The sequence below is a fragment of the Triturus cristatus genome, chromosome 9, assembly GCF_964204655.1.
Source record: "Triturus cristatus chromosome 9, aTriCri1.1, whole genome shotgun sequence".
Taxonomy (NCBI): Eukaryota; Metazoa; Chordata; class Amphibia; order Caudata; family Salamandridae; genus Triturus; species Triturus cristatus.
In genome coordinates, this window is record NC_140592.1 from 377363498 (window position 1) to 377376666 (window position 13169).

General features: G+C 47.1%; 2 protein-coding genes across 5 annotated transcripts in view; one reads left to right on the top strand and one right to left on the bottom strand.

The window, feature by feature from the left end:
* The window catches only part of LOC146797986 (uncharacterized), a 284680-nt gene that overhangs the window by 134468 nt on the left and 137043 nt on the right, over positions 1–13169 (top strand). The window contains exon 3 of one of the 3 annotated variants that reach the window (XR_014968578.1): positions 9045–9798. The exons of the other annotated variants lie outside the window; for them this stretch is intronic. The gene's annotated coding sequence lies outside the window, so the exon portion shown is untranslated. Of the gene's footprint in view, positions 1–9044; positions 9799–13169 lie in introns of those variants that run through there. 3 annotated transcript variants of the gene reach the window in all.
* The window catches only part of ALKBH6 (alkB homolog 6, nucleotide demethylase), a 77297-nt gene continuing 73058 nt past the window's right edge, over positions 8931–13169 (bottom strand). For both annotated transcript variants that reach the window (XM_085625214.1, XM_085625215.1), the window contains exon 7: positions 8931–10109. In XM_085625214.1, the coding sequence (XP_085481340.1) occupies positions 9837–10109 (273 nt within the window). In that variant the 3' untranslated portion in view covers positions 8931–9836. The remainder of the gene's footprint in view (positions 10110–13169) is intronic.

Sequence of the window (13169 nt, forward strand, 5' to 3'; positions counted from 1 at the left end):
GCTCCATGTAGAGGGCAAACAAGAGCGGCGAGAGGGGGCAGCCCTGCCTCGTGCCGCGTTCGATGGCAAATCCACCGGAGCTGCACCCGTTGACCCGCACCGACGCTGAAGGATGCTTATAACAGTTGAATACCATGGTGCGGAACTTATCCCCGATTCCCAATTTCTTGAGAACCAGCTCGAGATACGGCCAGTGAACTCTGTCGAAGGCCTTCTCCGCGTCGACGGACAGCAACATCCGCTCCCCCGGGATCCGCGAGGCCTTCTCCAGAACATGCGCCACCCGCTTGGTATTGTCAACCGTCTGTCTGCCGGGTACAAAGCCAGCCTGGTCCGCCTCCACCAATCCGGGGAGGTGTGGACCCAGCCTGGACGCTAGAATCCCTGTATACAACTTGAGGTCGACATTTAAGAGCGAGATGGGTCGATACGAACCGCAAAGGGCCCGGTCCTTCCCAGGTTTCGGAATTACCGCGACCGTCGCCCTCAGGAGATCCGATGGGATGGCTCCCGGTTCGGAAAAGGAATTAAATAGCCGAGTAAGGACAGGGGCCACAGCCGTGCAAAAAGTCTTATAAAACAAAGACGTGTACCCGTCCGGGCCCGGGGCCTTACCATGCTTCAGCCGCGCGATAGCGGAAATCACCTCCTCAACATGGATATCCCGCTCCAGGTGGACCGCCTGAGCCGGATCCAGCACCGGAAGGGTCACCGACTCCAAATAGCCTTCGGCGTCCCGTGGCGAGGAGGGCTCCTCCGCATACAGCGCCTCGTAGAAGCCGCGGAAAGATTCCGCTACCGCTGCGTCCCCGGAGACTACCACCCCGTCCGTGCCCACCAGTTCCCTCACGACGCCACGCTGCTGCGTGACCCGGAGCCGGTGTGCTAGAAGCTTGCCACATTTGTCCCCCCCAGTGTAGAAGGCGTGTTTCAAGCGCAAGGCAGCATACTCCGCCCTATCAAGATCCAATGCCGACAGGAGCTTCCTCGCAGCCTTCAACTGCCTCCACACCCTTGGCGCCCCCGTGCGTCGGTGGACCTGCTCAAGCTCCCGGACCTGAACGGTCAGCTCGTCCCTCTTCCGTTGCCGCTCCCTATTTTCGGCTGCGGAGATAGAGATAAATTCCCCCCGGAGGACTGCCTTCAATGCCGCCCACTGTGTCTCCTGCGAAGTGTCGGTGTTGCTATTGTGAGTTAGGTAGTCCTGTATGACCTCCCCAATACGCTGCACTACAGACTTTTTGTGTAAAAGGGTATCCCGGAGGCGCCACACCCCCCGAGAGGGGGAGGCCGCCGGCCACTGGAAAACGCCGGTGACTGGTGAATGGTCAGACAAGGTCAGGACCCCGATGTCCGCCGCCGTGGCAGCGGCATGCATCGGTCCACTCACCAGAAGGTAGTCCAGCCGTGAGTAGGTTCGATGTGCGTGTGAAAAGTAAGAGTAGTCCCTATCCGTGGGGTGCATGGAGCGCCAAAGGTCGTGTAAGTCCATTTCCGCAATCCGGGCCTTCACAGCCTGGGACAGTTCACCCGTCTGCGGGAAGCGCTGCGCCGATCTGTCCATCACAGAATCGAAGACAATATTAAGGTCTCCCCCCCACAATGACATGGCGGTCGGGGGAAGCAGTGACATCCACCAACACGGAGTCTAGGAAACGCTCTTGGTGGTCGTTTGGGCTATAAACGGAGCCGACCGTAAACGCTATGCCCCCTAAGCGCATGCGATACGCAAGAAGCCTCCCCTTCTGTTCAGCACACTTATACAAAACCTCCCCCCTAAAGGAGCTCGCTAGAAGAATGGCTACCCCCGCCGTCTTGTTCGCTGCCGAGGAGAAGAACTGGGTAGGGAACTTAGCAGAGCGCAGCCTATGGCAATCCCGGGACAATAAGTGGGTCTCCTGTAAAAGGCAAATGTCCGCCTGCGTCCCCTCCAGCAAAGATAAGATCGCTCTGCGCTTCACGGGGTTATTCAGACCCTGAACATTAAGGGTCACTACCTTTAGGGCCGACATTCCTCTCGGGGATCGGGAGCGCCGTGCAATGGGCAGGGGATCAGCGGGTGGGGCGCGCGGGGCAGCCGCACAGGACAAGCCATAACATACCAAGCGTGGGCATGGACAACATCGGACGGGACCTCCCCAACCCCAGAACAACCCCTACACCCCCCAAAACACAACCCTGGCAACTAGCCAAACGCAAACTCAAACCCCCCATTGTCCCAGTCAAGCCCCAAAACGGGCAAGTCCGTAGAAAAGAACGAAGTGGACGTCCAGCCACTCACCTCCAGCCGCTCCCCCCGACCCCCCCGCCCCGCACCCAGCATTTAAAGAAGCTAAAGGCATCTCCCCCCGGAGTGTGTATTAGGCCGTCAAGGCCACGCCGGTGGAGCCGGCCGAGTCCCTGGCCGCCGCCCTCAAAGCGTCGGCCATGTCCGCCCTGATGGTAGGGGAATCAGGACGCCCTGCGCTGGCCGCTGATCGTCGCCTCGCCGACCACCGCCGGCTCCGTCTCTCCGAGGCCCTCCACGACGGTGTAGCTCCTTCCTCCTCCGCCGCCGTAAGCCCCAAGACTCCACAAATGTCCTGCAAGGAGCGTAGCTGGTGTAGCACCCCGTTCCATCGAAAGATCAGGCGGAAGGGATGACCCCAAGAGTACGGCGTCTCGTGTTCGCGCAAAAAGTCAGTGGCAATCCTGAAGGACCTGCGTTTCTGCAGCGTGATGGCGGAGAGGTCCTGGTAAAGCGCCACCGGCCGTTCCCGGAAAGTCAGGGGCTGTTTCCTGCGGGCCTCAGTCATGATGCGTTCCTTCAGCGGGAAATCGGGCAGGAAGGCCAGAATGTCCGGTGGAGGTGCCGATGATTGGCGCTGCCGGCCAACCCTATGTGCCCTATCAATGCTAATGGGGAAGTCCGCAGCTTCCCCCAGGATCTCTCGGAACAGGTCCCGCAGGTAGCTCCCCAGATCGGACCCCTCGTCTGCAGTCGGCACACCACGCACTCGAATGTTGTTCCTCCGCGATCTGTTCTCAAGGTCCTCAGAGTGGGCCTGGAGCTCAACACACTGCTCCCGGAGGCGGAGAACGTCCTGTTGAAGATGGACTATCTCCTCCTCCCGGCGTTGGGCCTCCGTCTCCACCGTTTCAACGCGCTCGCCAAGGCCCTCCACTTCCCTGCGCACTTCCCGGACCTCGCTGGCCACCTCCCGCTTCAGTGTCTGGAAGTCCTCCCTGAGGGAGCTAAACAGCTCCTCCATAAAGGTCCTCGTGACGGGTGGCTCCCCCCCAGTCACGTCCGCCGAGGCCTGGGAGGTCCCCGGCGAAGGCTGTGTTCTGTCCCGCAGTTGCTGGGCCCTGCCAAGCATGTCCGGCAGGGTGCGGTCCCCCTTCTTCGAGCCTCCTCTTCCAGACATCGCAAGCACTACGGTCGGGCACTGGTCCAGCTGCCCCAGGGATGCCTAGCTGCTGGCAAGCACTCGACGTGGGTGTCCCCCCACAAGCAGGGTCGCTGCGTCACAGGTGACAAAATGGCGGTCCAGCCCGGTCACCGCCAGCCGCGGGTGCCCATCCGAGACAGGAATGGAGGCTACAGTGGGGGGTTCCTCATCAGCACAGCCCCCAAAAAGTCAGCCCGGCAGCAGCGGCGGTCACATACATCCGCCAGCAAGGGCTCCGGCGAAGGCCAACACCACTGATCCCACGGGGACAAGATGGCGGCAGGGCGAGGCAGGGCAGAGCGACCAGGCCCGGCGACACCACCGGGGCCCCCAAAACGCACAGCAATCAAATAGGTTCCACCGCCGGTTTCAGTCTGTCACACGCAGGGGCCCAGATGGTCCGACCCCAACAGAGAGTCCACCGTACTTCGGCCAAGGGACAGGGGCCTACACAGTGCGAAGTGTCGCCGACACCGGTCTGAGTGCCAAAGCACCCGTCCTAAGTCTTCTGCACCGTCGGGTCCCCTCCCGCAGGGCTCCTTCACCCTCCGTCGAGCGACGGGCCAGATTCCCTCCAGATCGCAACTTTCAGCACCAGGCCCAGCCGAGGCGCCCGGACAGCACTCCGATGCGCTCCGCCTCTCAGGCCCTCCTTCGCTCCTCTAGCTCGATCGGACTTTTTGGGGGCTTCCCCCGAGGCGATCAGAACCAAAACGGCAACAACGTGCGCACCAGGTGCTCCGCCACGCTCCTCTTCCACGCTGAGCCTCAGCGGGGGGAGAAAAGCATAAGAAAAGGGCTCAAGCTTGGCCGGGCCGGAGGAGCTACGGGAGGAAGCGTCCGCTCACCCCGCCATCTTGGCCACGCCCCCTTTTTGAACATTTTTATGTATGTTTTTCTGGAAAAAAGTTTCTAAAAATTGTTTCTTGAAATGGATTTTTTTTAAATTTATTTTTAAAATTAAATTAAAGGGATTTCATTAATCTTACTATATTTCTTGTTTTTAAATGTGTTTTAGTAATTTATTTTATTTCATTGGGATGTTTAAATTCTATGGAATTAAAATTAAAAATGCTGTTAACCTTTTTAATAATACAAATATTTTAATTATTTATATTTCTCAATTTTCATGGTACAGTAATATTGTTGTTAGAAGTTTAGGTGGTTGTCCCAATCTACCTTATTTATATCATGTGGTGTACTTTTGGGATAATTTAAATGGTTTTCTATAATGTATTACTTTTAGTGTAATGGCCACTATAACTATGTGGGAGTAGTTAGTTTTGTAAACTAAAAGTACAGCACTTGCCCCAATGTGGTGACAGTGGAAGTGGGATTAGTAAATTTGACCCTCCCTCAAAAGTCCAACACTTTCTAAAATGTGGTCAAGTGTGCTGTGACAATTGTAAATCTGACCTCCAGCCCCACCCAAAACTTCACCACTTTCCATTATGTGGTTTAGTTTGGAGGTGGAATTGTAAATTTGAACCGGAAAAGGTCAGCACTTTCGCCGAGGTGGTGATGTTTGGAGCTGGAATAGTAAATCTGACAATCCCAATCTTAAATCAAACCCACACTCTAACTCCTACACTTTCCACAATTTGGTTAAGTTTGGAGTTTGAATAGTAAATATGAACCCCTCAAACTCTCCCTCCCCCCCAGTCTCACATGTTTCCCAACATGGGTAAGTTAGGCGTGAGAATAGTAAATCAGACCTGTTTTAACTGTTAGTTTTGTGCTTTGGTTACAACACTTCCTTTTAAGGAGGTCTTTTTTGTATTTCAAGTAATTCGTTGTCTGTATCTTTATTTTCAGTTCATTTGAATGTCTTTTCCTTTTTGTATTGTTTTCTCATGTAACTTGGAGATGTAAACATGAAGCATAGTTTTAATTGTTTGCTATCTTAATATAGTTTTAGTGAATAATTACATTTGTTAGTTTTCATTTATTGTCAAACTTACTTTTTTGTAGTATTTAGTTGTTGGTTTAAGGGTTGAAGTCTTTTTCTATTGGTTTCCAATAGGGCTTAGTAACACTGCTGTAATTCTTTTTCAGGAAGAATGTTTTATGCATTTTTGTGGCCTATTTCCACTGTTCCTTTAGTTGGAAAGAGATACTACTTGTTAGGGGTTATTCAAATTTAATTTTCTTGGTTGGTTGGAGACTAGTTTGCTGCATTTATGGTAAACGTTATGTGTTTTTGTAATACATTTAATGTATATTAATTTTATTTTAACTTATTTTTATATGTGTAATATAATATTGTTTATTATAGTTAGAATTATATTGATTTTTGATTTTCCGGTGTTCGATATTTTGTTTTTCTTGATTGTTGTTATGTTCCTTACGTTTTAATGTGTAAGCAATAATAGTTTTTTCTTTATTTTGTTTGATATATTGTTATATTTTAGATATTTTTTCTGCAATACTTTTGTCATCAATATCTGTGCCTTTATTGTTAAGTATAGTGTTGAGATATTTTTTTTTAATTCAAGTAACTCAGGATGGTGAGTCAATGGGCTAGATATTTTGCTCAGATCTTGGATACTGCAGGAAGGGCCATAATGGGTTGATAATTGGCCTCAATGGAAGAGGAGCTAATATTAGTGATACCAACATAGTCTTTATTTCAGATTCCATGACTTATAAAATAAGACCCAGGCTAGCAACAGCTCAATCTCACTGTGGTTTTGTCAGGGACTGGCAGAACTGGTGTACTCGAGAAAGCTTCTTATAAAATTTGAACACGCCTCCCCTCAATTTTGTTTCAGAGTGATAGCTCACCACCGTGACCCCTCCAGATGCAGGTGAGAGTAAGGGATTTGAGACACAAATCAAAACACTGCTGCTGCACCTCTACTAGACTCAATATAGAGTTTAACAGTTGAAAAACATTCGATCAAAAGAGTCACTGTATAGTTATGGTAGCTTTAAGGAAATCATTACTATATACAAGTAAGTCTTGATATCAGTCAAATTAGTGTGTTTGTATGCTCAACCCAATGCTCTAGAGATCCAGAGAATGGGTGGAATACAAAACTTGGGACAGCATCAGGCGACCCTCTGGAGGTTCGGGAGCACAGGAATCAGCTGAGTGATGGCAAAGATGAAACTGCCAGGAAACTTTTACAAACTGAACAAATGGCAGAAAGTCTTACAAAGAAAACACAAGGCAGGAAAAGGAAACAAAAAATATGCAGGAACCACTAAACAGATGGCAAATTAAGCGAAAGTGGGAACCTTACCACAAAGTAAGTTGTGAGGCAAAGACTGATTCCTGCTGCCTCTACTGAAAGTTACCCAAAAATAACCACCCTACCCTGTTTATTCCAGATAGCAGGGATTTGGTCTGCCCAATCTACACCACTATTATGAAGTCACACAGGAATGTTACATGATTGAGTAGCTTTGGGGCTTCATAGACCAAAAGTTAACAGCCCGCCCACTGGGAGATGCCCTGTGGGTACCGAAGAAGCAAAGATGTCAGAATCTACACACATATTAACAGAGTATCACTGGGATTGTTTCTTTAGTCCGAAACCTACGCCTTACCTCATACCACTCTCCATGACCCCTGTCTTGGACAACTCTGACTTTTCCCCCTGATATGATAGGACTGTCCTTCAAGACATTGAAAACACAGGGATGCTTCTGTCTCTGCGACTTCTACCAGAATTTGGGAAATTGTTGTATTGACAACATCAAAACTAAATGTCAGATCCCTGAGGAAGAGAGGTTCCAGTTACCTGCAACTCAGGCTCTGTGTCACACAACCCTGCATAGAGGAGGGAGCCACATGGCCACTTACAACTTTTGAAAGATGTCTGCAAACCCTCACAACAACACGGTACTTCTAGAGTCTATGCTATACTCCATGCTCAACCCCTTCAGTTAAGCTTTGCCTATCAGATGCAATGAGGCAAAGACGTTAATCTCATACTAGACTACAAACATTGGGACACCATTTATATATGAGAGAATAACTTCACACGTCACACAAAAGGGAAAGAAATGCTTTACAAAAGCTTAAACGTTGATATGATACTCCAGCACGACAACATACTATACAAAATATACGCCCTACATTCTGCTGGATTTTATGTGGAGAACTGGGTACAATCATGCACATTTTATGGACATCCCCTAAACTCAAGGACTTCTTAGGGGATTTGCTGAATAATGTATCCTGAATTGAGGGTACAAAGGCAGACAGAAACTCTGTGCCAATCATTTTAGGGGCCGCAGTAGCCAAAATATACCTACTACACTTGTTTAAAGGGAAAATAATTTCCCACCTATTAAGAGCAGCCTAACAAAAAAGTTTGGGACTGTGAGCTAACGCACTGGCACAGACTCTTGAACTGTGGCTCCACAAGCTCTAGTGATTACCTGTAAATGAGAAAATAGCTTAAGATTTGAAAGGGGAGGCTCAGAAGTTTAACAGAATTTGGGGCCCTGTCCTGACATCACTGAATGACGACAACAGATGCTTGACATGTCCTGGCTCTGGGTCTGCTGAACAATGAGAAGTACATACTAGCAGGGTGCCGGACACGGTGAACAGTGAGGGGAGAAGGGTGGACTACATGCTCTGGGTCAGTATTACGGTAGGGAAGTTACAAAGTGTGAGAGGGGAGAATGTTTGCTTTTAGTTCACAGTGGGAATCCCCACCTTAAGTTCTGTTTGACAAAACAACTATTAAAACCAACATTGAAACCTAGAGTACCACTAGGGTGTGGATGTTATTGCTATTGTGTTACACCAATAATTCAAGGAAGGCAACAGGGTTGTACAAGGGCAGTTAAAATCTCGTCTCCATGTCTACAGAAATAAAAGCAGATGGAATTATACATAAGAAATCAATATTGTTCTCTCCCGACAGCCTGGTAAGAAGTTCCTTCAATTAGCAGTTGAGCACACTTTGGTGGACCTATTCCCCTCTAGTAGAGCCTGGAGCTCTGATGGGGAGCAAACAAAAACAATGTGCAGCACTTCCAGGGGGCTGGCAGATGACAGTTCAATCAGAAGGAAACATACAGGGTCAGCCTGAAAGAAAAGAGAGCAGCAATATGGTACAGCTCTTTGATCCCTAAATAATCCATAACTAGGCTGCCTGTTAGATCTCAGTTCTGTGGTGCAGTGAGGTACAGGCATTCTGCAGGGATTCATACAGGGACATCAGGAAGGCAGCAGAGCAGAAAGAACACATACAAGAACCCAGTCATACTCAAAACCAAAAATTGCATAATTGCCACAGAATCCCAGTCCCAATGCCAAACCACCCCTGAATAGTTTCTGCTCTCAGTCCCCAGGGCTTTCCTAGAACCTCAGTGGAAGCCGCAATCCAGAAATCTTCCCTCTCCACTGTAAAGTTCTGCTCTTAATATAGTATCTCTCTCCCTCTGCAAGCACTATTTACAATAAAATCTGAGAGAGCTATCTGGGTATTTGTTCCTCTTGGCAATTATGTTATCGTTTTCAATGATATCTTATCTAACGCCGCTCATATTCTGTCTTTATTCAGCATATTTACATTTCAACATACTGTGCAAAAACCAGAACTCTCCAAACTGTTCGTTTTTTCAAGTAATAACTGCTGGCTTTCTCCATAGGTTTTGTGTCACTATAAGGAGATTCGATTGAGTTCAAATGGGAAGTCCCAAAGGCCTCCTACTCACCGCAGTGACAGTTTGTAAGGCCCTCACCCACTCCAAGACACTGTAATGCTCCATGGTTTCCTTCTAAGTGGTGAGATGCAGTGCGCTGTGCCGTAGGTGACTCAAAAACTCTGGTGAAATGTGCAATGGCAAGTATGGTGTGTTTTTTTTTTACCTGGAGCATAGCTGGTTGATCTAGGATCCACTCCAAGAAGATTCAGATTGTCACAGCCAATGTGTATCTAGAATTCTCCTAGCTTCAACTTGAATGCAGTAGTATAATCTCATCTCTTTCAGGACCTAAATGAATCAGGTTACTGCATGTCCAATGTATCCTGATGCTGACAGCCCAGTTGTATGGCTTCTTTCTCCTCACTGAGTCCAACAAGGGGACAGCTCAGACTCCTAGTCACATTTCATTGGCGCAATGTGTTACTCTCTACGGCTGTGAATCAAGTTGAAGTCCATTTTGCAGATCAAAGTCATATACTATGATACCATGTTCATCTATGTAAAGAAAGCTTGCTGTCTGGTCAAGAAGGCAGCATATAGTCTCACTCCACTGCAGGACTCACTGATAGTGCCCAGATCAAGAGGCACCATAGTGGCTTATGAGTTCTCTGTGTTTGGATCTGGCAGGACCTTGAACCAGTTAGGATTGCAGTGTGAAGTACTGACGAGTTTTCAAAACTATTAAAGAAAACCCAACTGCTTCAGATTCTAAGGTGAAAAGGCATACTTCTCTTCTCATTTTCTTCTTCCTAAGATGATAGTTGTCTTTAACACCTTTGGGACGTGGCGGATAGTAAGGGACACCCGGGTTCCTCTGTTTAGCATCTCTCCTGGTTTGGCGCTGCAGCAGGCCACATTAGCTACTTTCTCTGTGATGACATCGGAAGAAACGTTCTTGATCCCATGGAGATATTTCACATACATATCATCCCTTAGAACAAGGAGGCTCCACGGCTCCACAAGCAGAGACAGGGAATGACGTTCCTCCTCCGTCTGGGGCTTGATGACCTGCACAAAAAGTCAACATAGCACAATGCAAGTGATGTTAGAGAGACTAAACAAACATATACTGGTAAAGTTCACAGTGTTAATAATGTACTATAGGGCGCAGATAGTTGACGGCTTTTAGTTTTGCTGACTTGTGGCTGATCACTAACCCCTTGACCTCAACTCAGTATGGAAATTCAGAAAATGAACCTCCTATACCAGACCTTCCTTAGGAATCTGCAAATATGTGCATTAGGCTGAAAATACATTGAAAGGCTCTGTGTAGAATGAGAAATGTTGCATAGGTTTTGAGGAAACCAGGATTGGACAAAAGCCTTTACACCCGCCTTGTTTTGTGATGGAGATGTGGATTGAATTTCTTCTTCTAGCAGCTAATAGGACAAAGTTTAGCCAAAAAATTCAGAGAATTAGATCACTATATTTATGATTATCTAGCTGAAGCCAAATAGTCCCAGGATGCTTGCTTCCGATCCAGGGAAGACCTGGCTTGGCAGTTCAGGCTGGACTGTTCCCATGAGGCACAGGGTCAAGACTGATCTGCATTTGCTGGGTCTGAACTGGGTGACAAAGTGAGCTAAAGGTTATCAAAATAAGGGGGGGAAAAAGAGGTTGATGGTTAGGTTCACCCTCCAGCAGTATATGTATCAAAGAACAACCTGAACTAGTCAAGTAAAAGAACCTAACCTTAGGGGGAAGGAAGGTATCAGAAGACAAATTGGTTCTGAAATACCAAATATAGAAAAAGGAAAAGATTGTCCTTTTCTTGAGTCCCCTCACTCACCAGGGTTTCCCCACGGTGACAAGCTTCATCATTGGGGTCCTCCCAGTCCTCTACGGACTGAGGCGTGCTGCGACTTGCGAATTACGTAGGAGCACTAAAAAATCAGACTATGTGTAGTGCAAGGGAAAAAGTGGAGTGGAATTTAAAATTAAAATTAATCAGCTAGTGGGCCAAATAGACTTTATTAATGCTCTAAGCTGAAAAAATTAAAAATGGGGTGATATACTGAGGTCCCTAGTTATAATGAATAGGTGTACCTAGCATATTGTCTGGTCAACTAGTTTCGAGCTTCCCCAGCTCTTCGTCAGGACAACACTGGGACCAGCCCAGTGAGACAGTGCCACTCCTAGTTAACCTTAATAAGGTGCAAAATGTAAAACGCTGCAACTGTGAGGCATGCGTAACTTATAATACATACGTAATGTACGTCAGGCGAAATCTGTGGGATATAATAAGACACATATTATTTCGAAAAAAAGTAGTTTGTAAGTACTATTATCCTTAGAAATTGTGAGCACACTACACCCAAGTGGTCAATCACTTCAGTCTATGACGTGCCTCGTGGTCGTTTCTTTATAAAAAGAAGGAAACAGAAGAAAGTTAAATCGCTATCTCCATGCCGGCGTTTTTGTGCTGAAAAGTGATTTGTGATTTGACATACTTAACCAACATGTCTGACATAACACGAAACACATACACAAAACATATAGATGACAAAAATAGGCGTTTACATACTTTTTAAAAGACATTAATATGCCTCATGGTCAACGGAGGGGCAATGGCGGTCTAATACATCTAAAGGAAAAATGTAAAGATTGCCGTTAAAGCTGTTGAGTGCTTCGTGGTCAAAGCTCACCCTATTCTGGAGAGAAAAACGGAAAAGATCGATGTTCTCCGTGAAGTGGGCGGGATGAAATGGACAAACTATCCCAGAGCGCTCACTTACTTGTACAAGGACAGCCACGCTTCGGAACACCTACTTGGGCCAACACCTACCGGACCGCATTCTGGCGTGTCTCCGGTGTGGTGTTGTTTATGTAGATCTGACGGAGTAGAAACTGAAAAGGGGGCCTCGTACTCGGAGAGGCCTCCGGGGGCGGCCATCTTGGATCGGGACCGTTTTACCAGGATCTTAGAGTTGATACCAAGACGTTTTTTTCGCAAGCCACTTAGAGTTCGGCAAGGTTAATTTTAAATGTTGATGAACAAGAGGAAAGACTTGTAAAAGAGCGGAAAAATCTTAACAAGTCAAAAGGGGATGTTTAAAGAGGTATAGGAAAACTATGTTACAGTTACACTCCTTATCTTGTTCATTTTGAAAAAAATGGTTGCTAGATAATTACAATCAGGATATTGCTGTCAAGAGGAATCCCATGGGGGTTTGATGTTTCAAGAAATCAAAAATTGTTCGGATCACAAGTAGTGGGAACAAAAGGAAGAACATGACAGTCCAGGTGATACAGTATAGGACTTTCGCAGTGGGTGTCACTATCATGTGAATTGTCCCCAGGGAATATCATCGTTCAAACCATGGCTATCAGAACGTAGCTTAAAAACCCATCGCTGTTCTTTTTCATGTAGTTTCTTCTCAATGTTTAACTGGTTGCTTACGTGTTCCAGAATGACCCAATTAAGGTCGTTAGGTGTGTGCTGTTTTTCCAAAAAATGGGTAGTCATTTTGGTGTTATTGCGTTTGCACCTAAAATTGCTCCGATGTTCAATTATCCTGGTATTTACCTTCCTTGTGGTCATCCCCACATAGTGAAGGTTGCAGATGCAGGTAATCAGGTATACCACTCCTGTCGTATTGCAGTTGGTGAAGGATCGGAGGTCCCATGTCATTCCATTGTTACAGTTTACTGTTTTTGTCACTTTGGTTAAATGACATACACTGCAGTTGCTGCATGGGTAATGGCCCTGAGGTAGTGGATGTAACAAACGTAAAGGGCCCGTGGTATTTGTGGGGTTAGGGCGAGTGTGGACTAAAAAGTCCCTCAAGTTCTTAGCTTTCCGATGGCTGAACATGGGTTTCTGTAAGTCTAAACCTCCACTGTTTAGGGTTCGCCAATGTTTTTTTATTATTTTGGTTACTTGATTCGATGCAATATTGAAGGTGGTAATACAAATTTGTCGTTTTTGATCTGGTTGCATGTTCTCAGGTTTGTCTTCCAGTAGTGCCTCTCTGTTGTTGTTTAGAGCTCTTTTTTGTGCTCTGGATACAAGATGTTGTGGATATTGCCTACGTAACAGTTTTTGAGACAAGTCATTGGCTTGAATGT